Source organism: Aptenodytes patagonicus, chromosome 1 (genome assembly GCF_965638725.1).
Source record: "Aptenodytes patagonicus chromosome 1, bAptPat1.pri.cur, whole genome shotgun sequence".
Lineage (NCBI taxonomy): Eukaryota > Metazoa > Chordata > Aves > Sphenisciformes > Spheniscidae > Aptenodytes > Aptenodytes patagonicus.
This window is the reverse complement of record NC_134949.1, coordinates 18602038-18629806: the sequence shown is the minus strand read 5'-3', so window position 1 is coordinate 18629806 and position 27769 is coordinate 18602038. Positions and strand designations below refer to the sequence as shown.

The 27769-nt window shown below is 37.0% G+C and overlaps 1 protein-coding gene across 4 annotated transcripts in view; it reads right to left on the bottom strand.

The window, feature by feature from the left end:
- The window catches only part of TAFA5 (TAFA chemokine like family member 5), a 537936-nt gene that overhangs the window by 414495 nt on the left and 95672 nt on the right, over positions 1 to 27769 (bottom strand). Inside the window, exon 1 of one of the 4 annotated variants that reach the window (XM_076329114.1) lies at positions 2098 to 2153. The exons of the other annotated variants lie outside the window; for them this stretch is intronic. Coding sequence (XP_076185229.1) covers positions 2098 to 2140 — 43 coding nt within the window. The 5' untranslated portion in view covers positions 2141 to 2153. Of the gene's footprint in view, positions 1 to 2097; positions 2154 to 27769 lie in introns of those variants that run through there. 4 annotated transcript variants of the gene reach the window in all.

The window sequence follows — 27769 nt, the reverse complement described above, 5'->3', positions numbered from 1 at the left end:
CAGTTAGTTAGAACAGGTTCTGAATGAATGAGGAAGAGACAATGACTGCCTTTGTAATGTTTGAGCACGTTGGGTGATATTACTGAGGGAAGAGGTAATCTTTGGTTGCTAATAAGCTAGTGGAGGGGAAACAAATATTTTTCAGACAAATGTTTCGTGCAGATGCTTTAAAAATTATTCAAAACCTCAAATAAACAGTTGAAAATTGTTACATGCACAAAATTAACAATTATGACATTTTAAGTGTAAATTAAAATGGGTTTACCACTATGGCACTCTTTTTTTTTAACCTGAAAACTCATGTTTTCAAGAAATCCACCTGCATCAGACTGTGATGTTAAAGGAGGCCCAGAATTTTATATAAGTTTCTTCTGGGTCTGTGTTCAGGACTTCATTCCAAAATCTTGAATAAGTAAAGGAGAAAATGTTTTTTAAATTTATAATCTTAAATTTTAGAACACAAACTTGTTTGTCATTCTGAAATATAAACCAATAATTTTACAAGCCATTCATGTATAATATAGTTCACTAGTTCTTGACAGTAAAGAGAAAAAAAAAAGTATTAGCCAGTCTCTAGCTTTTATTAGATATGGCCAGTTAATACTAAATGTTGTAAGAAATATTCTGTTCAGTAGGATGAAAATGGATTACTGCAAGCTAATCTGAGATTTATTACTGGACTCCGTGGAATTAACACACTGGAGGCCCATCTATGTACACCTAGGGTGGGATAATGGCAGGAACTGTGGATTAATATAACCTTCCCTTGCATGCACCAACCTAGTTATTATTTGATTGTCTATTTGTTTTTGTGGGAAGTTTATTTCTTCTATGTACCAGATACATTAGGCAGCCTATAGCTTACTACAGTTAATGAAGTAACCATTCTATAGCAGCCTTCCACAAAACTTTTTGTGGAACATCCTCTTTGGTTTGTTTTGAATTGTGCTGTTTAATAGGAACTATTTTTCTGCATGCTTACATTGTTTTAAAATAGAAAGCTTTAATTACAACATGAAATGGAGCACCTAAGATTTTGGCATTTAACAAAAAAGCCAGATATTAAAATAGTACGCTTGGCACGTGGGGCAGTGGCAGTGCACAGCCTGAACTAACTTCTGTAAAAGTCCTGGAGACATTGTAGCTGATTCAGCTGGATTTCAGATGGATAAAACATTACAAAGAGCATTATACAAACATTGTAAGAGATAGAACATCCTTCTCTACAGCAGAATATACACTCTCCCTGGACATTGCTTAACCTTAAATGGAGAAGGAGTGAGGGGCATCATGGACCCCTCTTTGTGCCAGCTCCTGGGAGATTTTAGCATCACACCTGTGCTGGACTGTCCCAATCATCGTACTCATCAGCAGGCTTTTGAACAAGAGACAGAAAGTTTTCTCTGATTTCTTCACTTAATGCACACTCAGTGAAAGCCCCACACCAACACCCCATGTCTATACTGTCCTTCATGCACAGGTTCAAGTTCACTAGCCCGTATGTTTTTAGTTGCCTGTGTCCATATCCGAAAGGGCAAATGAGTCATGATAACTAATTGCTCCTGACTGAACAAGAGTGTATAAAGTAGTATGTAGTATGTAGATAGTAGAGATGATCATGGAATTACTGTTTGAATGTGCACTTAAGTCTTAAACTACTGTATTGGTTAAGCCATGCCCACAGAAACTCTTTGACCCTAAAGTCACAGTAAAAATCTGAGTATGGTTTACCTCACCAGTATACTAATGTAATGGTAATAGTATGACATTACATTAGTATAATATTATACATTGAATGGCTACTATAGAAAAAGTAGACACATCAGAAGCGGGTAATGATGAATTAAAGTTTTTGTGTATGAATTACCACATACAGATTAGACACTGTATTTAAATTTTTAAAAATACTTGTTACTTTTTTTTTTTAATTAAAAAAGTGTTTATTTGGTTTTGTTTAACATTTCAAAGGAAACTGGTATAGTCTATTCTGTCAGTAATACACAGAATAATAGGTCAGTAACACAGTTTATAAACCATACGCTCTCAATCCATGCCATAGTGCTTTGAGAATGTGTCAACACTCAGTGATTTCCTTACCCAGCTCAAAAGCATCTTGGAAGCACCCCGGGCAATGTCTCATATACAGCCATTGAGGGTTATCCGCTCCAAAATAGCTGTTATAATCTGAATGGAAGAACCATAAATGATTCAATTGAAATCACTTCTGAAAATGCAAAAGGAAATGAACACAGAATAAACTACAACATTAGGGGGTCTAACAGCCTGCACACCTGAAGATTTAGAATTGAAGACTTTGGCGTTTCCCCTTATAATCATCCTACTGTATGTAACAGCTACTTTGAGATGCTGAGAACAGTATTCATAAAATTGACCTTCACTGATTTTAGAGGAGTTTTTTTTCATCATTTCAGATATAAGTTGACCAAACACATCCAACTGCATCTGACGTAATTGAAACTTGGTAAAAGGGTCTCTCTCTCTCTCCCTCTCTCCTTCTCTCTTTGAAAAAGTTTTAAGTATTCATATTTTCCCTATAAAGGAGACATAGTATAGTACATAGCACTTATCTAGTTATAGCCTTCATAGTAAATTGTGTTAAATAAAAACTTAAAATCTAATGCCACCAAATGTTGGATCTACAAACAGGTTGCTTTGTGGGTTTGCTTTTTTTTTTTCTTTATACAGAAACAATGCCAGAAAAAAAAAATCTTTTTTCACAGAAAACTAACGGAATTCTATAAAACCAGAGCAAATCAAACTCCCAAAACGCATGACAATTACTTCTAGAAACGAGGGACTAGCAAAAGACAGTATACTAACTAGAATAATTGTTATGGATAAAAAGGATATTGTAGATTTATTTTGAATGCTAACCATATTTTGTATTGTTTTCTTCACTTTGCCTACACATAACAGATTTTTTTTCTTCCATTAGGCATGATTAGGTTTTAATTTTTTTTTTTTCATAATCACTTCAGAACAATATAGAGGAGATATGAGAAGCAGGTGTGCACTTTATGTAGTAAACTGAAATACCAGATAGTATGAGCAAGATAACATCTATTTGTATAAAAAGCATTGCCTGAGGGATCAGCAAGGGAGAAGGTATTCTGTTGATGTAAACATGTGCAACTGGCATCAATCCTAAAGACATGCCATAGGTATGAAGGTGCTTATCAATAATGTTGTCCTATCAATGTGGATAGAATTAGTATATGACCAACGACCTCCTCCTGTGAGAAATAGCTGCAATTTTCTTTGCCATAAGGAAAAGGCCTTACCCTTTCCAGATTTTGCACCCTGCTGCTTCTCATACAGAAAAACATCCTCAAGAAGGTGGTCATTAAAACATAATAATGCAACTGTAATAGCTTGAGTAGGTTTGACTGTTTTCTTTTCCTTTTCCAGATATAGTGGCAAAGATGTGTATCTTCCTTTTGACAGACACAGCATAGGACAAAAAATTTTTAACAGAAATTTGAATTTTCCACTGTTTGTGGTGCTTGTCTTTTTTAATTGGCTGACTATCAGAACTGAGTTTTGCAAACAGGCATCTTTTGGTTTTTTAAACTGTTTTTTTTTTCAAACTATATTAATCTTTATCATCCCAATTATTTTTTTGTGTGTGACGCATACAGTATATCAAAGAGGATTAGTTTGACACAAAATGTAAAATATTTCCTATTTTTTAAGAAGATAAAAGTAATCCTTTGGGTTACATTTTTCCTGAATATTTTGGTAGAGATTTCTTTGTCATTGCAGTAGCCTACTATGAAAATATATTAGTACATGAAATTTTTGGTAATGAAGGATTTGACTTAAATAATGCCTAATAAACAGAAACATGAATAAACTAAAAGTTGAAAAAAGATGGTATGGTATAAAACAACTGAGAGAAAATAATGTTTCAGTAACAATTGTTAATGGTGCTTCCTCTCCTTGACTTTATTGATACTTTTTATTCAATCCTGCATCAAGTTATTCCAACAAAATCTGGAATTCTGGTTAAGAATCCCCCAATACAGATCTCGCATTTACTGACAGACTGAAAGAAAAGATAGCTGTACTGAGTCTTTAGCTAAACCCAGAAAACAGGATACAATACATGAGGTATTGTGTGATGGTTCTGAATCCAAGTTACGATTAGGAGTTAATGCTCATGGCTCCTTTTGTAATAAGTTTGTACAATGCTGCAACAGTGTACTTTACTTCTTTCTTTCATTTTTAGTTCTTCTGTCCAGAGTAGTATATGTTACATATGTGTATAATAGAGGATAATAACCCCATTCAATCCCCAATACTCACAGAGAGGGGAAAAAAAAAATAATAATGACAAAGCTCTCTTCTCCTGCATTGGTAGGAAAGTCTAACCATAGTTTAAAACAATATTCATCTTGAGAAGCCATCATCTTGAGAAGCAGTTCCACTATCACTCGTATGGGAACTTTCTTAAAAGCAATCCTATTCAGTACATATTCAACCAACAATAGTGGAGGACGGACGGACTTCACAGCAAACTGCAAATTAATAACAAGCAATCCCTTGAACCCCAGAACAAATGAGGCCTATTTCCCTGTATGTTTACATCTTGTAATTGACTGCAGGCTTTGATTTCCCACAGTTGGATATTTTTTAAGACCATGTTGATTCTCTACATTTAATTCGGTAGGAGAGGACGTAGTATCTGTTCCCACCATTGGGGCATTTATAGGGTCTCTGTCTTCTGGTGATCACCTATATCATAACCTTTTGAAACTGCTATTTGATACCTCTGTCTCTCTGAGAAATTTGGTTGACTCAGCCCCCAAATGAAAAAGTTTTACATGGATGAACAACAGATATCTTGTTTCCTGAGCCTCAAAAACTGCAGAGCCCTCTTCACTGTCCTCAGGGACTGCTTACACTCTTCCAAATCCCTTACTTCCATAATTTGTCTGCTGCCACTAGTTTCTACAAATAAAACCAAAACAAACCATAACAAAACAAAACCCTTTATGAAGTCTTTGCAGCACCTATTCCCCCTATTCTCACCAACAAGTCCTCTGCAAAGGCCTTGGGAATATTGGATATTCTTTTCCTTCTCCTTGGCGCTAATGCTCTGAGCCCCATATTCAGATTTAATACTGTACAGCACTCAGCCAGGCAAATTATCAAATCAAATTACAGTGGCTTACCAATTTACCTCCCATCAGCTCTAAAGCAATACCTTGTTAACCTGCTATAACTGTGTTGTGTGTCTGAACTGAACACGTATGAGTGAAGGTTATTTCAGAAAGAAAGGACAGACTGAAAGAGCAGCTTATATCCACAAGGAACAAATAGGGTAGACATTTGAGCAAACTGTTTAACTTTAAAGGCAATTAGGCAATGGAATGACTTGCCTGAGGAGGTAGTTTAGACAATGTAATGAGAGGTGCTTAAAATAGAATAAACTATTTGCAAGACAGATACAGATGTAAATAATCCTCCATGTTTTGAACTAGATGAATCAGGAGAGGTAGCTTTTCTATTCAAATGTCTGACTATAAAAATTCTGTTCTCTTTCCTTGGGAACAGCTTTCAAACGTATGACTGTTTACACCTGTTCTGAATACTAAAGTGAAACTGCACTCCAAAAGGCAGTTTAACCTCACTGTATCATTAAAGTAGATTTATTCATAACAAGCATCTATGAAAAACTTCCAGTAAAAAAGTCCTTAGTCAGGGAGATGCACATTGTTGCAAAAATGGATTGTTTCTCTAAGTGCTTATATGGCCCCATCGCTATAATATCCAAGCGCCTTACAAACACTAATGAATGTATTCTCACAACACCCCTGGGAGATAGAGATAGTATTATTAGCTAATGCACAAAGAGTAGCTTGTCCAAAGTCACACAGAAAGTCTGTGGCACAGCCAAGACTCAAAACTGTGATTTCCTGCCCACTGCCGTAACCATGACTATATTCTCCTGTCCATATACAGCATTTCAAAATATGTTACATATAACCTCAGATCTTTACACAATAAGTCTTTCTGTTCAGCTGTAGATCCAACTGCTGACTTAATAAATAAAAATAACTTTGTTTATCGGGAAGCTTCATTATGGCAACAAATTTGCAGGTTACTGAAACAATGACAGTTATATGGGCCATAACTGGTTCTGCTGTACGACAGCAGTGAAAGAGAATTCCCCAATCGTCACAGTCAGAACAGGAGGCATCATATCCAGAACATGATTTTCATACCAAAATATTTTCCTTCAGATAATGTAAAGTGTTACATTATACAGAGAAGTCTGGTTTTGAGAAAAAAGAAAAAAAAAAAAAAAGGCTAGTTGTATTCCCTACATAGTTCCTTTTGGATAAACTATTTCTGTAATAAGACGTATACAGTATTTTCAGTTTTAATGAGGTAAAATCTGGAGGGACAACTGCAGGAAGTGTATTTACCCCTGAATATCAGAGAACAGAATTTGGCTTATAAATTTAACATTTTAATCATGCAAATATATGATATTTATAAATATATATAGTATTGCAGTCATTTAGATTCATTTCAATGAATTCAGAGATCTGATCAAAGGATAACAGGATTCTTTTGAATCAGGAACACAGCAACTTCTCTTTCATTTTGGCAGGGGGGAAAGCATAGGCATTACATTTTTCCTCAAATGCTAAACAATTTAAAAACAGAAAATAGAGGACAACTGCATAAATAATGGAAAAGGGTATGAAGGTGTAGTAGATCACAAAGTGAATAATGATCAAAAAAATACAATATTGTTGCAATGAAGTGAAGTATAATTTTGGAATTCATATTGGCAGAAACAAAAGACAAGGTAAGTAGTGTCTCCTGAACTTCACTCCTGAAGGTCCAACAGCGCTTTTCTCAGTTTGTGGCTTCATGTTTTAAGAAAGATGTTTATAAATTAGATCTGGTTTTAATTAGAGCTACCAGTATAGCAAAGGGGATTTACATTAGTTGCTAATTGAAAACAGCCCAGCTATCAGGACAGTTAAATGATGGAGCAGATTATCATTAATAGGGAATCCACATCTCAATACGTGTTTAAGAGCAAGTTAAATAAATATCCATTAGGGGTGATCCTAATTTACATAAGGGGACAGACTAGATTGTGTCCTCAGATCCATTTCAGTCTAACACATACATTTAATCACTGTACAAATAGTACAAACAGCTATTCAGATCACTTATTCTCCAAGAACCCATATTCTAGAACCCTTATTCCCTGCTTTTTTTCTCCCTCCCTCCCCCACCTCTCTTTCTCTCTTACTCTTCCTTTCTCTTTCCCCTTTTCTTTCTTCCTCCCTCCCTCCCGCATCAGCGCTCTCTCTCCCTTTCTGCCTTTCTCTCTTTCTTCCCTCATGCCTCCCTCTGTTCTTTCTCTATGCTTTTAAACTGAGACATCCCTAGTTGGACTGGAAATTCCTTAGGTGTGTACCTTGAGCAACCTTAGCATGTTAAGGAATATCCTATTCTGAGGGACCAGGTATCTGTTCCCTATAAGACTACATAAAGATCCAAATTTAGATAAAGTGTGATTTAAGTTCCTATCATACCTTCACTACAGGACGAGAAAACTGCAATGACTGGGTACTTCTGGGTAGTTTTTATTATCATTTTCATTACCATTGAGTAATAGAAAAATTATGAAGATAGACTGTACATTAGCAAAATTATCAGATTAGAGAAACAGAGACTCTTGCTATTAAAGACCTTAGGTGCTCAGTTAGGTTGCAGGAATAGCTTTTAATTTTCTCTGATTCTCCCAAGTCCAGGACAAGGGGGTTTTGCCTGTTCCTGTAAGCTACCTGCTTAGGTTTGCACATGCAAAAATATACTGTGATTCAATATGATGAGTATGGTCGTTCTGTTTCATAAAAGCCAAACAAATGTCACATGAAAGACAACAAACTGTCCGGTACCATCAGTTTGTCTCCTTTCATTTCTTTTGAGGTTGTTGAAACAGGGACTGGATGGAGATAACTGGAACTGCACTCAAATAAAAGAATAATAGGATTAAATAGTTCCTAGTTCCAGGTGGGATGCAGTGTTTAAACAGTCAAACAGGAGTGGAGAAAATGTTTCTAACAAAGGACAGACTTTAAACTTGGAGCACCCTCTTGGAGATATAATCCCCTCTGGGACTGCTTTGTAAAAATGAGGCCAGACTATGTTATCTGATTAGAACAGATTACTGTATTCTTCATCCTACTTTGTCCCCAGAGATACACAGCTGATTGGAAGAAACTATTCAGTTATCGGAAATTGTACAAAAGCCATAATAATATCAACAAGTGTATTTTCACTATATGAATTGGCAGCCTACATAGCTGCCACTAAGAAGGAGTATGGTCCCTTATACAACCAATTCATATTCACTGGAGTACAGTTTATTAGAATGGCTATATTTACGTGCAGTTTTAGAATGTACTGTATAAGGGATTCATTAAAAAAAATGCACCGTTTGGCAAGTCCAGAAGTGCACACAGGGAGCAAAGTCCTCACTCAAGGAGAAAATGAACCTTTGCCTAGAATGTGGAGGAACCTGCAGGATGCTTTTCAGAAAATCTGGAAAGAAAGACTACTGAAGCTAAAAGTGGGTACCAGAGAGCCCACTTACAAGATGTTAGCAATGGCCCTCTGCTGTGAAGTTTGTGGATTGCCTGGCCAAACACTAATGAAGAAAGCCACAGGAATCCCATACTGGAAACTGAAAGTTAAGCTGTTAAATATTAACATATGGAGCTAGGCAGGCTGTAGGAGTCCCAGCTAGTTGTGATGGTTTAGACAATAGCACTTGTCGTTCCTCATAGGAAGATCATATCAATGAAAGGAGTCTTAGAATTGTATCAGTTAAAATGGATGGCTTCACTTAAAATGGACAACCACCATCAACATAACCAGCAAAGGGAATGATGATGACTCAGTGAACAAAAAAATTGTAAAACATTACTTGACATTTGGTCATGAGCAGCATTGTGCTAATTTTACCAGGAGCTAACAGATTGTCAACAACATATAGAGGTAAGAACTTAAAGAATGGCACAAGCAAAGCAAATTCATTCTCTCTTGTGAAAGGTCTCACTTTCATTGCCTGCATTAATAATATACAGTCTGGCAAATGAATTCTAAAAGACAGTCAGAAATCTAGTTGTGGAGTGTGTTGGTTTTTTTGTTTGGTTTGGTTTGGTTTGTTCTGTGTCTGTGCTTGACTATGGGAAGGCACACAGTCTTTCTGACTTTTGCTCCAAAAATGGAAGGCCAGTGAATGAGAAAAATCTGGGGAATTACTGGTGATTATCACATAGAAGCTCAAAGTGAAAACATGAGACTTCCTCATGCAGCCTCATTTCACTGGGAAACACAGATAATTTCATCTAATTTCACAGAATCACAGAATCACAGAATAGTTGAGGTTAGAAGAAACCTCTGGAGATCATCTAGTCAAATCTCCCTGCTCAGAGCAGGGTCAACTAGTGATGCAGGTCGCTCAGGACTGTTTCTCTGTCAGGATGTGGATGGCCACAACCTTGGTGAACAACATGTTCCAGTGTTCAATCACCCTTACAGTAAAAAAAAAAAAAAATATATTTTTCATACGTTTAAATGGAATTTCTTGTATTTCAATTTATGCCCATTGTCTCTTGTCCTGTCATAATAATTTAGGCAAAACTTAACCAAAGCTTTGGCTAAATGGAAGAAATCAAAGTTGATAGCAAAACTTTATGTAAATCAAATTGTTGAGTCTTTCTTGAAAGGAAGGATAATTCATATCACATCTAGTACTAATTTCAGTGAATTAAAAAAATTAATTGCACTGTCAGTGGTTAAAGAGTCATAATTATGTTCATACACATGTGCAGTAATATATGTATAATGACATAGTTCAGTCTACAGGAAGAAGTACAATGACAAAATAACTGGTGATAATCTCAGGAAAATAATGTCTATCCAGCTGTTTCCATGAAGGTGGTGCTACTACGTCTTGTCAGATACACCCTAAGAAAATTAGTGAGTAATTCAGTCACAAGATGGGAACCCAACTGGAACCCAACAGACATAGAACTATGCATCTCGTATTCATGTGCTAAGCATACAGACTAAACTTTTATGATCCAGTTTTCCATCTGCACCACATGGGATGTGGAACAGCAAATAATTGAAACTGAAGCAATGAAGTAGGAGAAAGAAACAATGCAATAACATGACCCTTCTTCATGTTACTCCAGTTGCAATAAAAGCTACACCATAACAGTAAGTGAATCCAAAGAAATCTTATTAAACCTGCACATAACATATATTTAGATGAAGTGTTATCATAGTCCACCCGTTTTTCATTATAAGCTGATGGACTTTGGTCAATTAGAACAAATACTGAAGAAATTAAAATATATTCAGAAGAAGAAACTGAGCCCAATGTTCAGTCTGAGAACCAAAAAAAGTTAGAAATAACCAGGATATTGCAAAATTATGTTATTGGGCTGGTCACCTACTTTCTCAGTTAATTTTACATTCCTTCTTTGGGTTATCTTTGGTGTATATGTCTAGTTTTATGATCTTGTGTTTTGTGGTTGTAAGAAAAGGTTCAGTATATGCAGATAAGAATTTTCATAGAAATGCAAGTGACATGCAATGGTAGGGAGCTCCTGGGAATAGCTAAACTGGAATAAAATCTTCTGAAAGATAAAGACAACTTAGAAAATTCTGGTGCCTATCTGCTCCCAAACCTACTGTGAGACCACTTGAGAAATGAGGTGAAGATTGTGAGACTTTTCTGTCCTACTGACACTAGAAAAATAAACATTTTTAAGCCTGGAATATGCAACAGCTACATTGTTATAGAATATAGCATATTTAGTTATGGTGAGTATGTATAGTTATACTCTACTTTTTGTATTAAAACACAAATTGCAGGACCATCTTTAGTTTACCTGTTTCTGATCCTGCCACTATTAAAGTAAGATTTTTTTTGCTCTTTGCCAAAAGTGAATGGCTTGTGTTTAGGAATTTAATAAAGATGTTGTATTCAATATAGTGAGAATGAATGATTCAGATTCATAACATCAAAAGTCTCAAAACACATGACAGACAACAGTTCGCATAAGTTTCTTGCAGTCAGGTAATGGAACTAACTGAAACAGGACCTTTGATCTATATTATTAAGTATTTGCAGTTGACACTGGCTCAACATTAAACTAGAGAAGAACCATAAAACACCATTCCAGTTCAACTGTGACTGGGATCTGTATTGTCCTTGATCTGCATCTTGGTAAAAAGAGAAAGTGATGGCTATAGCTGTCCGCAGATTAGGAAGGGGTTGCTTCCTTGGAGTTAGTGATGCAGTCACAAATTTCTGGAGAAGTTACTTCAGCAATTAATCATGACTATATAATGGCAAGCTTTCAGTGACAGCCAGAAGGACTTGGTTCTAACAATACATTTAAGTGTGGTCTTGCTCTTATTTCTGACATAGGAAACAATTTCTAACAGAAGAGGGTGACAGAAGCGGTATGTTCAGCTTAACAGTAGCATGCAATACTAGCTAACGCATGTATCTACAGGCCACCATGGCAAAGATATTGCTTCCATGGGCTTCCGTGTCCACAGAAATGATACTGCAGTCAACTCCACATGAATCCTGGCACTAAGCTAAGTAGATAATATGTTCTTGCTGCAAAACTTTATATAGTATCTGTTATATGTTCAGTATGAAAATGACACCTACCTGACTCTGTCTAAGAAACAGAGATTTTCAAAACACTGACAAAAGCCTGAACTAAGGCAGCTAACAGTGATTATTGCTAAAACTGGAGGTTTAAGGCAACATTTTAAAGGCAGTGGCATCATGATCCTGTCTCAAACATGACAATTTGACATCTTGTTCATATGCCAGTTCCTAAGAGGCTGATATATTTAAGAGTAACTCTAGGTTACATTCTTAGCAACAGGGCTATTTCATCATGGTAATTAGGAAGAATTTGTAAAGAAAATGCTCAACTTATGGAAATAGTAACCAAACTATGCAAGGTTCAGCACTGCTCATTTGTCAGAGACTTGGAAAATATTGCATACTTGTAGGATTTTTTTTTTTTCCTGCTTCTTCTCGTTCTCTTATTTAATAAACATCTTCTTCCTTATAAAGTGCATCTGACTTAGAAGTGTACCTGCAATCACTAGCAAAACATAAGCTGTTTCAGCTTTGAAAGCCAATGTGCACAGCTATCCAGGAGCGGTCCACCAAAATAGATAGCTGAAAATGTTAGATTTCTTCTAAATGTACATCCATTTTATGTTGCTTTTAAAGATTATTTCTTAGATCTCTCTCTGCTTAACCAAAGGTTTTTTAATGGCTAGAAAATGAATAAAATAGAATTCTGTGAAATCTAATTGAGATCTTAGAGTTTTGTAAGTATGTTGCATCATTAAGATTTCTTAAACATACAGCTGGCATTTTGCATAAATGCAAGTTTAGCTCTGTAACGAGTGAATGGTTTTGTTTATTTTTTAATATCAGAGAATTGACTGAGTCTGAATTTAGGTAATATATTACTTTATGGAATGGTTAGGAATTGCAGCATTAGTTAAAATTTGAAAAGACAAAGACATGAAACTTTCATTTAGAAGGATATAATTATGACACATGGAAAACACACTATTAGAAATATTTCAATAACTAATCCTTAATAAATAGTGATATCAACAGAACTGCAACTTTCATTCAGGAATTTCAAATATACAATGCCAAATTTTGTTCTAAAATCTGTTTTTGTACTAGCTCCTGCTGAAGCTTAGCAGAAGGTGGGCCCGTATACTAAGCAGAGAACCTGGTCACACAAGGTGTGATAGATACTTATTTTAAACTTTTTCAGGACAATTTGAGCTCAGGCACTGAACACACTGTGAGCCATTTAAGGCCACAGAGAGAGCTAATAGCAGAGTTGTTAGATTAGAATTTTTTCTGTCCCTGCCCATCGAGACATCATTCCTGGTCATTAATTAGATCATTTTCTGTAATTATAATTAAAAAAACTTCTTTGGCCCTAATAAGCGTATCCTCACATTTATATGTGTTACACTACTGAATTTAGTATTTATTCACAAGAGCATTTCTCATGTTTGCCTCCAGAGCAAAGTTTGTTTGTTTGAGGGGTTTGTTTGCTTGTCTTCTAAACTGAGAAACATACATATAGCATATGAAAATGAAAAGATCAATAGGTTTTTCAAAGTTTGCTCAAAATATCAGAGATTAAATTTCTAATGACTGAGTAAACAGGTTAAGGAAAATCAGAGCAGTGTTAATTGCATCTTTATAATTCTGCTGGTTTGGTTTTGTTCAATTAAAGCTTAATAGTTTGAACTTTTCATCACTACTGGGTAACATAGCAGATTAAAATCATATTGCATGACATCCCAAAACAAGGGATTTGCAGGGAAGCTGAGGGACAATATCACATCATGCTATAAATTAATGCAACAAATTAAAGGAAAAAAAAAAAGAGAGAGAAACAAAACAAAACAATACCCAATATCTTAGTTTGCTTCCTCTCCATTTCAAGAAAGGACTTTATCACAGCCCTCCTAAAGGACAGGTTTGCATGACCTCAGAGGATGTAGTGTATTCCATAAGGAAGAAGAACACTACCCATAATTGTTTATAATCAATAAGATTGATTATAAATGCACTTTAAAAAACTTTTAACTGATCATTTCTGTATAATGATTATATACCCCTTGCACATAGGTTACCGCTGAAGCAATGCTTTAGTGCTGCATGAGCTGTCCTTTCAGCACCGCAACCTGCCACATCACTAGCGGTTGTTGTACTACTTAAACTCCTCGAATTAACTCCAGCAGTTAATTACCTTATGAAACAAGAAGAGTGCTGCATTCGTTTTCAGACTCTAAAGCATATATGTTTAAAGACACAAGTTAAACTATTCAAACTAAGATCTGAGTTACACATGTGTAAAAGTAGTCATTGACAATGAACTAGAAACCGGTAACTTTATAAACCACTATTTTTGTAGGAGACAACAGAGGAATTCCTTTAAACCTATGTATTTGTTAAATCTATATGTGTTCAAAAATTCTGTCAGAGTTGCAATGCAAGAAATCATTTCAGCTCATCAACTGAACATGAGTAATAGAATTCCTTTAAACAGCCAACTAATTATACCAAATCCCACGTTATAAAAATTCATTGTTTATATAGGTGATAAGTGTAGATGGTGTTTTCCTTTCAAAAACTTTAAGTGTCTATGTGACAGAAAATTCCTTCTCTGTAAGCACTAATAAGATCATCTGCAGCAACATCTTTGATGTGCTGCAGGACCGTGGTTCTTAGTGAAGAGAAGAAAATGGAAAAAATACTCTTAGAAAGTAAATCTATTACCTTTTTTTTGTTTGTTTTTGTTTGGGTCAACTATGCACATACATGACAAGAAGACATTAAAAAGTCCACGTTTAAAACCAGCACTAACCATGCATTAAGACTCTGTCTTGACCATAGAAATAGTTCCAAAGTTACTGCCTTCTTCTGTTGAATGTTTATACCTATAAACACTCCTGCAAATTTCAGATATAATTGAAGTATAGTAGTTAGGAAGAAATTATGTTTACTCCCTGTTGGTATAATGAAGAGATTGTTCATGCCGGAAAGTTCAGAACTCCACCTTGTGGTGATAATTTTAACTATATGTTGAAAACAACTGGGGAGAAGAAAAGGAACACTGAGATGCAATCAGGGAAAGCAAAAGAAATTCAGGTCTGAACTATGGTGAATAAATTCTGTGCAGGTTCATTTGGAAGAGCATGCAAATTGACTCACAAGAAATGTGAGGCAAACCAAAACCACAGAATGTTTTGTTTATTTTGAGAACAAATTTGCAGAACAATGTAATGCATAATATTCACCGTGAAGATAGATAGGCTTCCATCACTGCTCAAAGTTAGCACATACCTGTATTTACAGTGACCACTCTATGGGTTCCTTTAGCTTTCTTCTAGCAACAAATGCTAAACGTTCTGCTGGACTTGAATTGTTTAAGGAAATCCAGACTGACCATCTCCCACCACAGACTGCAATAAATAGCAGATAATCAACACCACAAATTCCATCACTCAGTGTTTCTCTATGAAAAGCAAATCCTCTGCCAGTAAAATATCCATCCCCATATAAAACAATATGAAGGTAACAGAGGATCTAAGCTCCTGGAAATTTTCTCCAACTTAAAATAAAATGATCATAGAATCAGGCTGATGCACAGAAGCTGAAAAATGCATATGCATATATTAAAAAAGTCTCAGACACTGCCAATTTCTTCCCATAATTATGAAAAAAAGTTTAAAAATTGATATTTTCATTTATGATGTGGTGTTTTAATTGTTCATTAGACTATAGAATAGGAGGCTTAAGGGTGACAAGTTGGCTGAGGAAGTTAATATGCCGAATTCCTACAATTTTATAGATGCATTGATTTATTTGTTTGTTTATTTTGGGGCAAGCACCACAGATTTTGGGGCTCCCTTCCTTTCACTATACTGTTAAGTTGTAATTGAGAATCATATGCCTCACTGCTGATGTGTCTTTGTAGAAAACATAAATTGAATTAGCTCCGTTATTAAAAAAAAAATGAAAATACGACAAATTTGTCTACTAATACTATTTTGCTTGCTTGCTTGTTTATAGTATTAGTTTAATGAATTAATTTACATGGAAAAATCACTGTCTTGCCACAAAAAGTCTTTTTCTGAAGAAAAGGACACTATTTGAACCTCTCCAGTCATAGAAATGCTTGAGGTAAAAAACAATTAATCTAGCCTGACAGGGATCCTCAGCTTTTCAGTGTAAGTAGCAAACCCCCATTCCTGGTCAGATATGCCTTCGTTACTGGAAGTACCAGTGTGTTGCAAGAGACATTAATAGCTTTACATATCATAACATACAAACTGAAAGAGGAGACATCATTAACTATTCCTTTGTGTGCATGTCTAAGCCCTCACACACCATCAGGATTCTCCTGCAGAAGGAGGATACAGATAGCAAAGTAAAGACACTCTGCTAATCTTCTTACAGAAGACTTTAGAAATAGAGTCCTAAAAAAAGTCTTCCTGTGTTTACTGTACATCAATCCATTGTCCCCTAACAGCTCACACTAAAAACAATGTCTGCATGCAAGTGCTGTGCACCCCTGGAGTAGCTATTATGTCAGAAGACGACTGTGTAAAGCTTAAAAAACAAGGACCAAACCTTCTCCACAAATAAATCGGTTCATACCTGTCCCTGAAATATACTGTCATGGAACATCATATGAATAGATGCTTTAAAATTAATCCATTACTATAAATAAATGTACACAAACCAAACATACAACCCACATATACACTGGTACATATCTACTCTGACATGAAACTAGTAGCAAAAGCAATAAGTAGCTTACTTACAAGGGTTGCATACAATTATAAACAGTTAGGTCATGATAGAAAAAAAGTTATATTCGCCAAAGGAGAGTCAAACGTATAGAGCAACTATAAAGAATAGTAAGCTTTTATTAGTTTTTAGCATGGCTGCCTCTTAATGAAATGTTGCTACCATTATTCTGTGCTGCACAAACATGCACAAGAATGAAGGCCTGCCAAACGAATGCATGCAATTGCAGCAGAACTCTACGAGACAATAAAGGTTTCAGTGGAAGGAACGAAATACTTTTCTTATCTTCCTTTGTTTCCTATAATGACCAATGCACCCTACCTTGAAGCAGCGGATTTAAAATTTAGCTCAGCGTATGAATTATTGAAACATATTAGACATTAGGCAAAATGGGCAGGCACAGAAGCACATCATACCAACACTTCTCCAAACCCCAAACATGTAAATTTGCACTTTTATGTACATCAGTTACCAGGGTCATAAAAGGTTTCCTAGATCCCTCTCCTCTCAGTCTCATCTCTTCCCCAGCAAGAAGCCTCCCCCTCTCTGCTACTCTCAGACTCCTACTGCCAACTCACAGCTCTCCTGACAACAGCAAAGTAGACAGAACTTTTCTTTAGGACTTCCACATTTCTGTATCTTATTTTCTGAATTACCAAGTTCAAAATTCACGATACCCGTGTAACTTTTCTACACTTTATGCAGCATTCCCTCTGGTGGTAGAGAATAGCAAGTAAAGCCCTATACTGGGTTATTACCTTCTTCGCTGTGATGGTTTTACATAGCTTGTAAATGTATTATTTTTGTTTCAGTATTTCAAATGCCCACTCTTAAGGATGGTTTATGTACGCACTGTGTCTGTGACAGTACTTACTTTTTATTACAATTTTTATGATACAATGAGTTCTAGAGAGGGAATCCACTGGCAATAATTTAGGGCCAATTTCTAAGTGAGAAATTCTTTTCTCAACAAACTTAGCCTACATGCCTTTATCACTGCCAAATTCCTGCACGATACAGTAATCAGAGTTCATATAAATGGTTGCTTTCATTGGTGTAATTGGGTATGGACTGTCTGTAATTATAGATTTTCTTCAACCCAGCGAGATTTTTTTCAGTTTCTCAGGGCTTCCATTCATCTGCTAAGGACCAAGGAGCTCAGCTGAGCAGTGTCTAGGCACCTTCTACTCTGCTGACCTCAAGTATTGCACCTGCTCTGGTACTGTCACTTGCTGACTGTGAGATGCTACCCTTTCTCACTCTCTTTGCAAAGCCACCATGTTACTGACAATCCCTTGCATTAGGAAAAAATATAAAAATAGTTACAGAAAATATACTTTACAGTAGAAATTCCACTGAATATTGAAAACAAACCCCTACAAAACTAAATGAAATAAAGTTCTGTAAGCAGAACTTTTGTTTCTGGAACAAAAGAAATTAAGAAATTCTAAAAAGCAGATATATAAGGAAAGGATCTTAATAAGGCTGGTGCAATAAATTCCAAACAGTGTTTCTGGTGAAATACATACTGCTTGTACTTTTACATTTTTAGAAAAACTATATGGCTTTCTCAATGATCTTCAGTTGCATTGCGTACTAAAGCTCTTCAGTAGTATCCTTGTTAGAATCTATATATTCTGTTGTGAACTACAGCGAATCACAAAGCAAGCCCACAACTTAGGACAATCAGCTATGTCAACACATAGGTTATTTGCACATGGTTATTCACTGTTCTCAGGTAGCCAGGATAACTGTTCACACTCGTGAGATTTTAAGTCCAACACTTTCCATTTAATATTTGTAAGCACATACATGCAAAATTTTTTAGAACATTTGTGGCACTTCATATATTATGTTAGTTTTCCAAAGATCAAATATTTCCAATTTATCAAATATTTCTGATATATATGGCTACAGTCATAGGTACCTTTCCTGTCTGTGGAAAAATACAGGCCATAAAGCATAGCGACACATTAGGCTACTATTCCTAAAGCAGCTTGATTCAAAACCTGGAAGCTTAGATGCTTTTCCCTTTAAAAGATGGTACCTCATCAGACCAACTTCTCACTTGGGTATGATCTCATTTCCAAGAAGCAGTAAGTATTCCTGCTTATGGATGACAACTTTAAAATGACTGATACTGTAGAATGGCTTTATTTAGACTTAAAAGAGCAATAACAGAAACCAGCACACAGGTTAACTATCACTGCATTTTTTGAAGTATTTCAGATTTTTTTCTCTATATATATACACACACAGTATATATGAATATACAAAGAATTTTCTTTACAGAAATTTCAAGTATGTTTAAAGCCAAGCCAAATTAAGTACCAACTGAATCCAAATATGACAATCAGATAATTTACTTGTTAATTTAGTAGTTTAATGTTGAAATAAATTAAGAAAATAATAATTTGTTTTAAAGATCATATTTTGATTGCAAATAACATAATTTATGACCAAAAGCATTACCATTCATTTGACTCAAAATCTGGTTTAATCTTATCATCTCTGGTTTCAGATACATGTTACAGATACATGAACTGTAATATATTTTTTTAAAGAAAAGTAAATATGTCTCAACTGAATTTCAATTTCCAAGAAAAATTAATTGCTCTTTTTCTTACTGGTTTGGTTAAACTAATAGAATTTATCTGAGAAAAAATGTGCCAATACTAAATAGAATGCTTTCTTTTTGGTAGAAAATTACTGAGCTTAGTACCACAAAGCCACATGTGACACATAGAAAACCTTATTACTTCCAGGAAAGGAGGAGGAGGTACCAGAAAGTCATTTGAAAATGTCATGGGAAAGTGTAGTACTGATTGATGCATTTATAGTAATTACAAAGGAAATGAAAATAAAAGTCAGCAACTACAGACCTTCTCAAACATTTGAACTATTCAAGGTGAAAGGATGCGTCTACTTCTGAAAAGTTGTTTTTTGGCTTCAGAAAAATTCATATCATCTTCTCAATTCTTCTCACTACCCTATTATTCCTAACTTCAAGTTATCCAAGATGTGCTCACAGGATTTTCTTAAGTTCCCAGCTCTGCAGTAAAAATAATTAGGCATAAAAACCCCCATATACTCTGAAGGGTAGTTGTCATCAGTCAATTGTGCAGGCACTATATAAGCACAACAACTGTTTCCAATTTGGTGTACGGCTCAAAGCAGATGCAAACATTCTGTTTGTGGTTGTTGGCAGAGGCAGGGTAATAGACAGTATCTAACATCTACTACTGTTAGCAATGTGCCAAAACAGGATTCTGCACAAGAAAATGTTACAATTGTCTTTGGAAATACAGAATCCAAGGGAAATCATGCTAGTAGAAAACAGCACTTACTCATAAAATATACGTACTCATAAAAAGTCTTCTGATTGTTGAGCTTATATTTATGAAAGGGTCATAAACATTTTATTCATTTCAATCGTTTTTAAAAAATCAGTTTTCTACACTGCTTTAATAGCAGTGATACTGTGTTGATCTCCAATAGCCACTACCTAAAATACGCACTACAAAAGCACAGCATTAAAGTGTAACACAGAGGGAAATGTGGAATTTTGTGTATCAGTGAACTAACTAACAACAGAAGACAACTTGGGAAATAATGGAACATCACTTCCCTGCCCTTATATGCCTTTTTATTTATTATCCTACTATTTAGAAGAGCACTTTAACGTAAAACACCCCAAACTTTAGACAGACAATCCTAATTCATAGTTTCAGATAAGAAACTACTGGAAGCTCAAATTCCTCCCAATATGGTATACAGCTCTTAACCATTCAGCTGAATTACAGGAAGACAACTGAGGTTTCACATCTTAAAATGGGAAGTGGCAGGCTAACTGAAACAGTGCTAAAGATAGAAAGCTTACTGAGCCCTGAACTATAGAGCTCAGTATATAAGGTCTTCTCAAGAAAGTTGTACAAATATGGTGATGTGAGAATAGAGGTGTACCCAGCTCCTAGGTCAGTACCAGAATATCTCTAGCATAGTTTAGAACACTACAAATAGAGTACTCTGTTAATTGAGACCTTTCTGATACGCATTTCTTGCCATTAGCCTACAGGCTCAAACACTGCCTGCTGGTTTATTTGCAAGGCAGAGTAGTCAGTGGTCCCTAGCAATAATGAGACATACAGTACCATTTATCATGCAAACTAGGCAAATATCAGTAGTTTTTAAAAGCAATTTCTGCTTACACCATCAATTCTCCTACCCCATCAATTTATAGAAAAGCAAGAAAAAATAAAAGAAAATATCATGACAAATTATATAGGGGATTATACAAAGCAAAGTTTACTTACTTTGTGGTTATTAGCCTGGATACATTTGCCTAATGTTTTGGGGCAGATGTTTTGACTTGTAGAAATTAAAAAACATATTCATATAAACACCAAAACAGGGATCATTGTTAAGTCATGAAAGACAACATTTCTGAGTGGTAAGGATTTTCAGCCTAGAGGAGGGAAGATTTGGGGGTATGATGGAGGTTCACAAATTCATGGTGACTTGGGGGAAGTAGATAGGGACCAGCTATTCCTTGTCTCTTCTGGTACAAGAACTTGGGACTATCAAATATATCACATATCATAACCTTACGACCTTATATCACTACCCTGGACTTCAGGAGAGCAGACTTTGGCCTCTTCAGGCATCTGCTTGGTAGAGTGCCATGGGACAAGGCCCTGGAGGGAAGAGGGGCCCAAGAAAGCTGGGTAATAGTCAAAGATCACCTCCTCCAAGCTCAGGAGCGATGCATCCCAACAAAGAGGAAGTCAGGCAAAAACGCCAGGAGGCCTGCATGGATGAACAAGGAGCTCCTGGACAAACTCAAACACAAAAAGGAAGCCTACAGAGGGTGGAAGCAAGGACAGGTAGCTTGGGAGGAATACAGAGAAATTGTCCGAGCAGCCAGGGATCAGGTTAGGAAAGCCAAAGCCCTGATAGAATTAAATCTGGCCAGTGACATCAAGGGCAACAAGAAAAGATGCTATAGGTATGTTGGGGATAAAAGGAAGACGAGGGAAAATGTGGGCCCTCTCCAGAAAGAAACAGGTGACCTGGTTACCCGGGACGCGGAGAAGGCAGAGGTACTCAATGACTTTTTTGCCTCGGTCTTCACCAGCAAGTGCTCGAGCCTCACTGCCCAAGCTGCAGAAGGCAAAGGCAGGGACTGGGAGAATGAAGAGCCGCCCGCTGTGGGAGAACATCAGGTTCGAGACCATCTAAGGCACCTGAAGGTGCACAAGTCCATGGGACCCGATGAGATCCATCCACGGGTCCTGAAGGAACTGGCGGATGAAGCTGCTAAGCCACTCTCTGTCATAGTTGAGAAGCCGTGGCAGTCTGGTGAAGTTCCCACTGACTGGAAAAGGGGAAACATAACCCCCATTTTTAAAAAGGGGAAAAAGGAAGACCCTGGGAACTACAGGCCAGTCAGTCTCACCTCTGTGCCTGGGAAGATCATGGAACAGATCCTCCTGGAAACTATGCTAAGGCACACGGAGGACGGGGAGGTGATTCGAGACAGCCAGCATGGCTTCACCAAGGGCAAGTCCTGCCTGACCAACCTAGTGGCCTTCTATGATGGAGTGACTACATCAGTGGACATGGGAAGAGCTACAGATGTCGTCTATCTGGACCTCTGTAAGGCCTTTGACACGGTCCCCCACAACATCCTTCTCTCTAAACTGGAGAGGTATGGATTTGATGGGTGGACTGTCCGGTGGGTGAGGAATTGGTTAGATGGTCACATCCAGAGGGTAGTGGTCAATGGCTCAATGTCCAGATGGAGATTGGTGATGAGTGGCGTCCCTCAGGGGTCTGTATTGGGACCAGTACTGTTTAATATCTTCATCAATGACATAGACAGTGGGATCGAGTGCACCCTCAGCAAGTTTGCAGATGACACCAAGCTGAGTGGTGCGGTTGACATGCCTGAGGGATGGGATGCCATCCAGAGGGACCTGGACAAGCTCGAGAAGTGGGCCCGTGTGAACCTCATGAGGTTGAACAAGGCCAAGTACAAGGTCCTGCACCTGGGTTGGGGCAACCCCCAGTATCAATACAGGCTGGGGGATGAAGGGATTGAGAGCAGCCCTGCCGAGAAGGACTTGGGGGCACTGGTGGATTAAAAGCTGGACATGAGACAGCAATGTGCACTCGTAGCCCAGAAGGCCAATCGTATCCTGGGCTGCATCCAAAGAAGCGTGGCCAGCAGGTCGAGGGAGGTGATTCTGCCCCTCTACTCTGCTCTGGTGAGACCCCACCTGGAGAACTGTGTCCAGCTCTGGAGCCCTCAGCATAAGAAAGACACGGACCTGTTGGAGCAGGTCCAGAGGAGGGTCACAAAAACGTTCAGGGGGATGAAATACCTCTCCTATGAAGAAAGGCTGAGAGAGTTGGGGTTGTTCAGCCTAGAGAAGAAAAGGCTTCAGGGAGACCTTATTGCAGCCTATCAGTACTTAAAGGGGGCTTATAAAAAAGATGGGGACAAACTTTTTAGCAGGGCCTGTTGCGACAGGACAAGGGGGAATGGCTTTAAACTAAAAGAAGGTAGATTTAGACTAGATACAAGGAAGACATTTTTTACTGTGAGGGTGGTGAAACACTGGAACAGGTTGCCCAGAGAAGTGGTTTCACTTCACTTCTTCTTTCACAGGGATGCCCCATCCCTGGAAACATTCAAGGTCAGGTCAGACGGGGCTCTGAGCAACCTGATTTAGTTGAAGATGTCCCTGTTTGCTGCAGGGGGGTTGGACTAGATGACCTTTAAAGGTCCCTTCCAGCCCAAACTATTCTATGATTCTATGATTCTATGAAATGAAGCTAGCAGCAGTCATGGTCTAGGGAAACAAAAGTATGTGGTTCTCAACACAAGTAGACCTGTGGAACACCTTGTGATGTTGTGGATGGATTCCAGAGAAGACAGGGCAAGTATGCAGAAGAAAGTTTCACTGAGAGTTACTAATGTGACAAATCACATCAGGCTCAGGAAAACTCCTAATCTGGGAAAAGCTGGAAGAGTTGTACTGGGAAACACTATATATGCTTGTCCTGTTTTCACTCCTCCTGAGCACCGATCTATGAATGCTGTCGGACACAGGACAAAGGAGGAGATGGACCATTGCGCTGAACCCACATGGTCATTCTTACGTTCTTACATTCTTGCTTACAAGCATCTATTTTCTTTGCAATAAGTAAGGGAAGGAAATAAGAAAGCCACATTTTCCTTAACACTTTACACTTGCATGTTACCATTTCAATGGTGTCTATTCAACAGACTACATACATTTAAAGTACTTCTGCTTATTAGTATTGGTTTAGGATGGCCATGACATTTTGTCAGTGCGTTTTCACTTTTATCGGAAATATGATCAGTGTCGTAACAGTTCAGGTTGCAAGTCACTGACAAACTTCCACACATTTCTTCTCACTATATATTTTCAGTAGGTCTCTGATGTCCCTATAGGGAAAGCCTGATTGCCATCAAGGTACAGCAGCATGGAAGCCAACAGTGATTTCATACTGGAATACTACACTCATATCCTTTTGTGGCCTTTTGCAGTAAGCATCACACTAAAAAGAATCCTAGGCATTTAAAATCCAAGCCAATGTTTTAACTGCCACTTTCACTCACCTTTGATAAATTAAAAAAACAGAGACCTTAAAGTAGTTATAGTCCAAGATCAGATGTTGGCTTATGGCATGTTTAGCTGACTCTTGTTATTATGAATGCAATGAAAATTCCAGGGTGGTGCACAAAGGGTGTAAATCAGTTCTCCAGTACACAGATAAATCATTTTCTGTAATTTGAGGCATGCAATTTTGTATTATTGGAAATAGCTAACATTGCTGGTATCTATTCTCTGATTAAGTCCTTGCTGGTTTTGATTTGAATGCAGAAGTCCCTTCTGTGGAAGGCAGCTTTTAAAACATGCTTTTTTTACATTTAGACTGTCAGATTATCTACTTTCCAAGTTTTTAGCTATTGCTGAATGTAGGTTGAGACACTACCAAGACAGACATTTATTTCTTTATCACTGTGTAAGATGCAGCTTTTATTATTACTGTTACTTTCACAGCCTAGATTCCAAGCAATTTTACTTTTTAACAATCCTGAGAAATACAGAATGGGTTTATGATTAGTCAAAGGCCTGTTAAGCAGTTTTAGTTCACTCCTATGTCCTCAAATTCAACAGAGCATTTCCATGATGGAATTGTTTACAGTACTTCAAAGAGGATTTGTGAAATTTATACTTCACTTTCAAAGCATTAACCATACCTATAGATTGTTCTTAAGAGAAAATACATTTCTGATTTCAACAAAAGTGATGTTTTAATATAATAGTTCCAGCATTTAATGTTATACTGTTAACATTTCTTTCGAACATAATGTAAATGCTTTAAAAATGCTGTAAAAATAATGTAAACAGCATTTATGGAAATTAGAACAAAGTTATGTTTTATGTCATACACTTACAGTAAATATGCATTGTAAAGATAAATGCATAAAGAATTTTCGTTCACAAAATGTCAGCTATTTTATTAAAAAGAAAAGGTCATTTGGCATTTAAAATGTTTCTATAGATGGATTCTATACTTTGGATGGACTGAATAAATTTAGACAGATGTTTTCTAAAAGTTAACAAGAATATAAATAAATGTAAATAAATAAACTGACCAATATTTTGCATTTTCCTCAGAGATACAACCCCCAGATAGAGCAGAAAGGTGGCAACCTGAAAATACATTGTTACATATGCCTAACAGTGCTAATTGTAAATGTTAAGTGCTTCAAAAATTCCTATGATTGAAAGTTTGTTGAAGTCATTTGGGAATCTTTCTTTTTTGGTAAAATTAATTAAATTAGGAACATTAGACTTTCATAGTACAATAGAGGGAAATTTTATTATCAGGAAGCTCTCTGCAACGAGTTTATTTAGGAGTACCATGTGTCAGAGGGTACCTATTGAAATAATTTTGTTCTTTAAACAGATCATATATATCCTTCCTTTATGGGTCATAATGAATAAGCAATAAATCATTTAAATACGCTTAATTTTTACGGTTTTATTTGATTCATTTACACAGAGTGACTCAGAGGAAGAATCCAGAAGAGTTTTCCCTAAAACAAGATTTAAACATCTAAACTTTAATTAAATCAATTTATTTTTTAGTAAAGTATACCGTAATCTAACCTCATTAGGATATTTGCCCATACCCATATTTCTAAGGCGATAGATTCCTTTACATCCATTGCTATCCTGGCTTTAAGTCCACACTGCCTGTGTGTCTCTGAAGAAGATGAAAATATTAGACTTAGTAGAAATTGTATTTGTTGTCATATAACCCATCTTTGTGTTTACAGCATTCATACGGGAATTGTGAGATGAGTTTCCATCTCTACTCAACTCAAATACAGAATCCCTGTCTCACAAGACATCCATAGTAATCACCTTGTGTGAAATACTTCCTATCTATTTTCTTGAAACTAGGCTACTGTGTAACAAGGAGAGCAAGCAATGCTGATTCTAAAATAGTAGTTGCTAAAAGCAGAAATGGGTTCATGTGTTAAATGTCTAATGTTAAACGGATATGCATTCAAGGAACTGTATTTGGGATCGAATCTATAGCTTATGCAAACTCATTGCTCATACCATCAGACTAAAATGAGATCTTTTCTACTTTCTGCCCTGGTACTATGACTATTGCATCCTTTGCAATACTTCAACTTCAAGAAGAATCAGTTTAAGTACTCTTATCTGTGACACCTGCAGCCTGGTTATTAGACCACTTGTCAGAAATGCAGAAGATTAAATTTAATCTCCTTTCACCTACCAGACTATTTTAATCATTAGCTATTACGCAAAAGACTAGTGTTGTAAGTACCACCACTCCCAAAGAAAAGTAGGCAGATAGGATCTTCAATGTATGGGAGGATATTTCTGATATTTTCCTATGGACTTGATGGATGAAGAATGAACTAAATTGCCTTCTGGATACACAGTCAAAAGGGAGCTGTCTAACTGAGAAAAAAAAAACCCTGCATACAAATCTTGAACGTATAGTTAACGTATGTGTTTTATATTATGCCATCTTCTAGAACTATTGATTGCAATGGATTCAGGTTGTTCAATGAGGACAAATGTAGATATGAACATGGAAAGTGGAAAGGGATTTGTTACGTTCAATTTAATTTATTTAAAGAAAGAAAACATCATGAAAGAAAAAGAAAAGAAGAAATAAACCTATAGTTGATTTTAAATACAACCTACAAGTCAAGAATTGCCAATACACTGGTGTTATGTGAGGATAATAGGTTGCCTTTCTAAGTGCTACGTTTCAAACACTTAACAAGTTAAAAACAACACAAGAAAGAAATTAAATTGTCAAAATTAATTACTTCTCCCAGCTATCCATTAGATAAAATCAATATCTATTTTCCATATGACCAGCTCAGGAAAAAAAAAAAACCAAACAAATGTATTTTCAATTATCTGTGAATTTCTCAGGGTCCTGAGTACACTCTCCCCTCCCAGGGGTTCAACCACCTGTGCTGAAGTTGAGTGCTGATATGGCACAGCTGCATAACCTCAGTTCACACTGCTGTGAGAAGCAGTGGCCTCCCACTCCTTTGTAGAGAAGCTACATTTGAGCTCAGGCTTTTGCCCTTGGTTGCTGCCAGAGTTACAGTACTACCATGCCTGTGCCTGGCCATGTACCCTGCTGATCTAGACGGTGACTGTCCTGGTTTCAGCAGGGATAGAGTTAATTTCCTTCCTAGTAGCTGGTACAGTGCTGTGGTTTGGATTTAGGGTGAGAACAATGTTGATAACACACCCATGTTTTAGTTGTTGCTAGGTAGTAGCAACTGCTTACACTAGCCAAGGACCTTCCAGCTTCCCATGCTCTACCGACTGAGAAGGCTGGAGGTGCACAAGAAGCTGGGAGGGGGCACAGCCAAACTGGCCAAAGGGACATTCCATACCATGTGACGTCATGCTCAGTACATAAACTGGGGAAAGCTGGCCGAGGCGGCCACTGCTCGGGGACTGGCTGGGCATTGGTCAGCGGGTGGTGAGCAATTGCACTGTGCATCACTTGCTTTGTATATTATTATTATCATTATTACATCATCATTATTATTGTTGTTGTTTTGTTGTTGTTGTCATTATTTTATTTCAATTACTAAACTGTTATTTATCTCAACCCACGAGTTTTTCTCACTTCTGCTCTTCCAATTCTCTCCCCCATCCCACCGGGGGGGAGGGCAGAGTGAGCGAGCGGCTGTGTGGTGCTCAG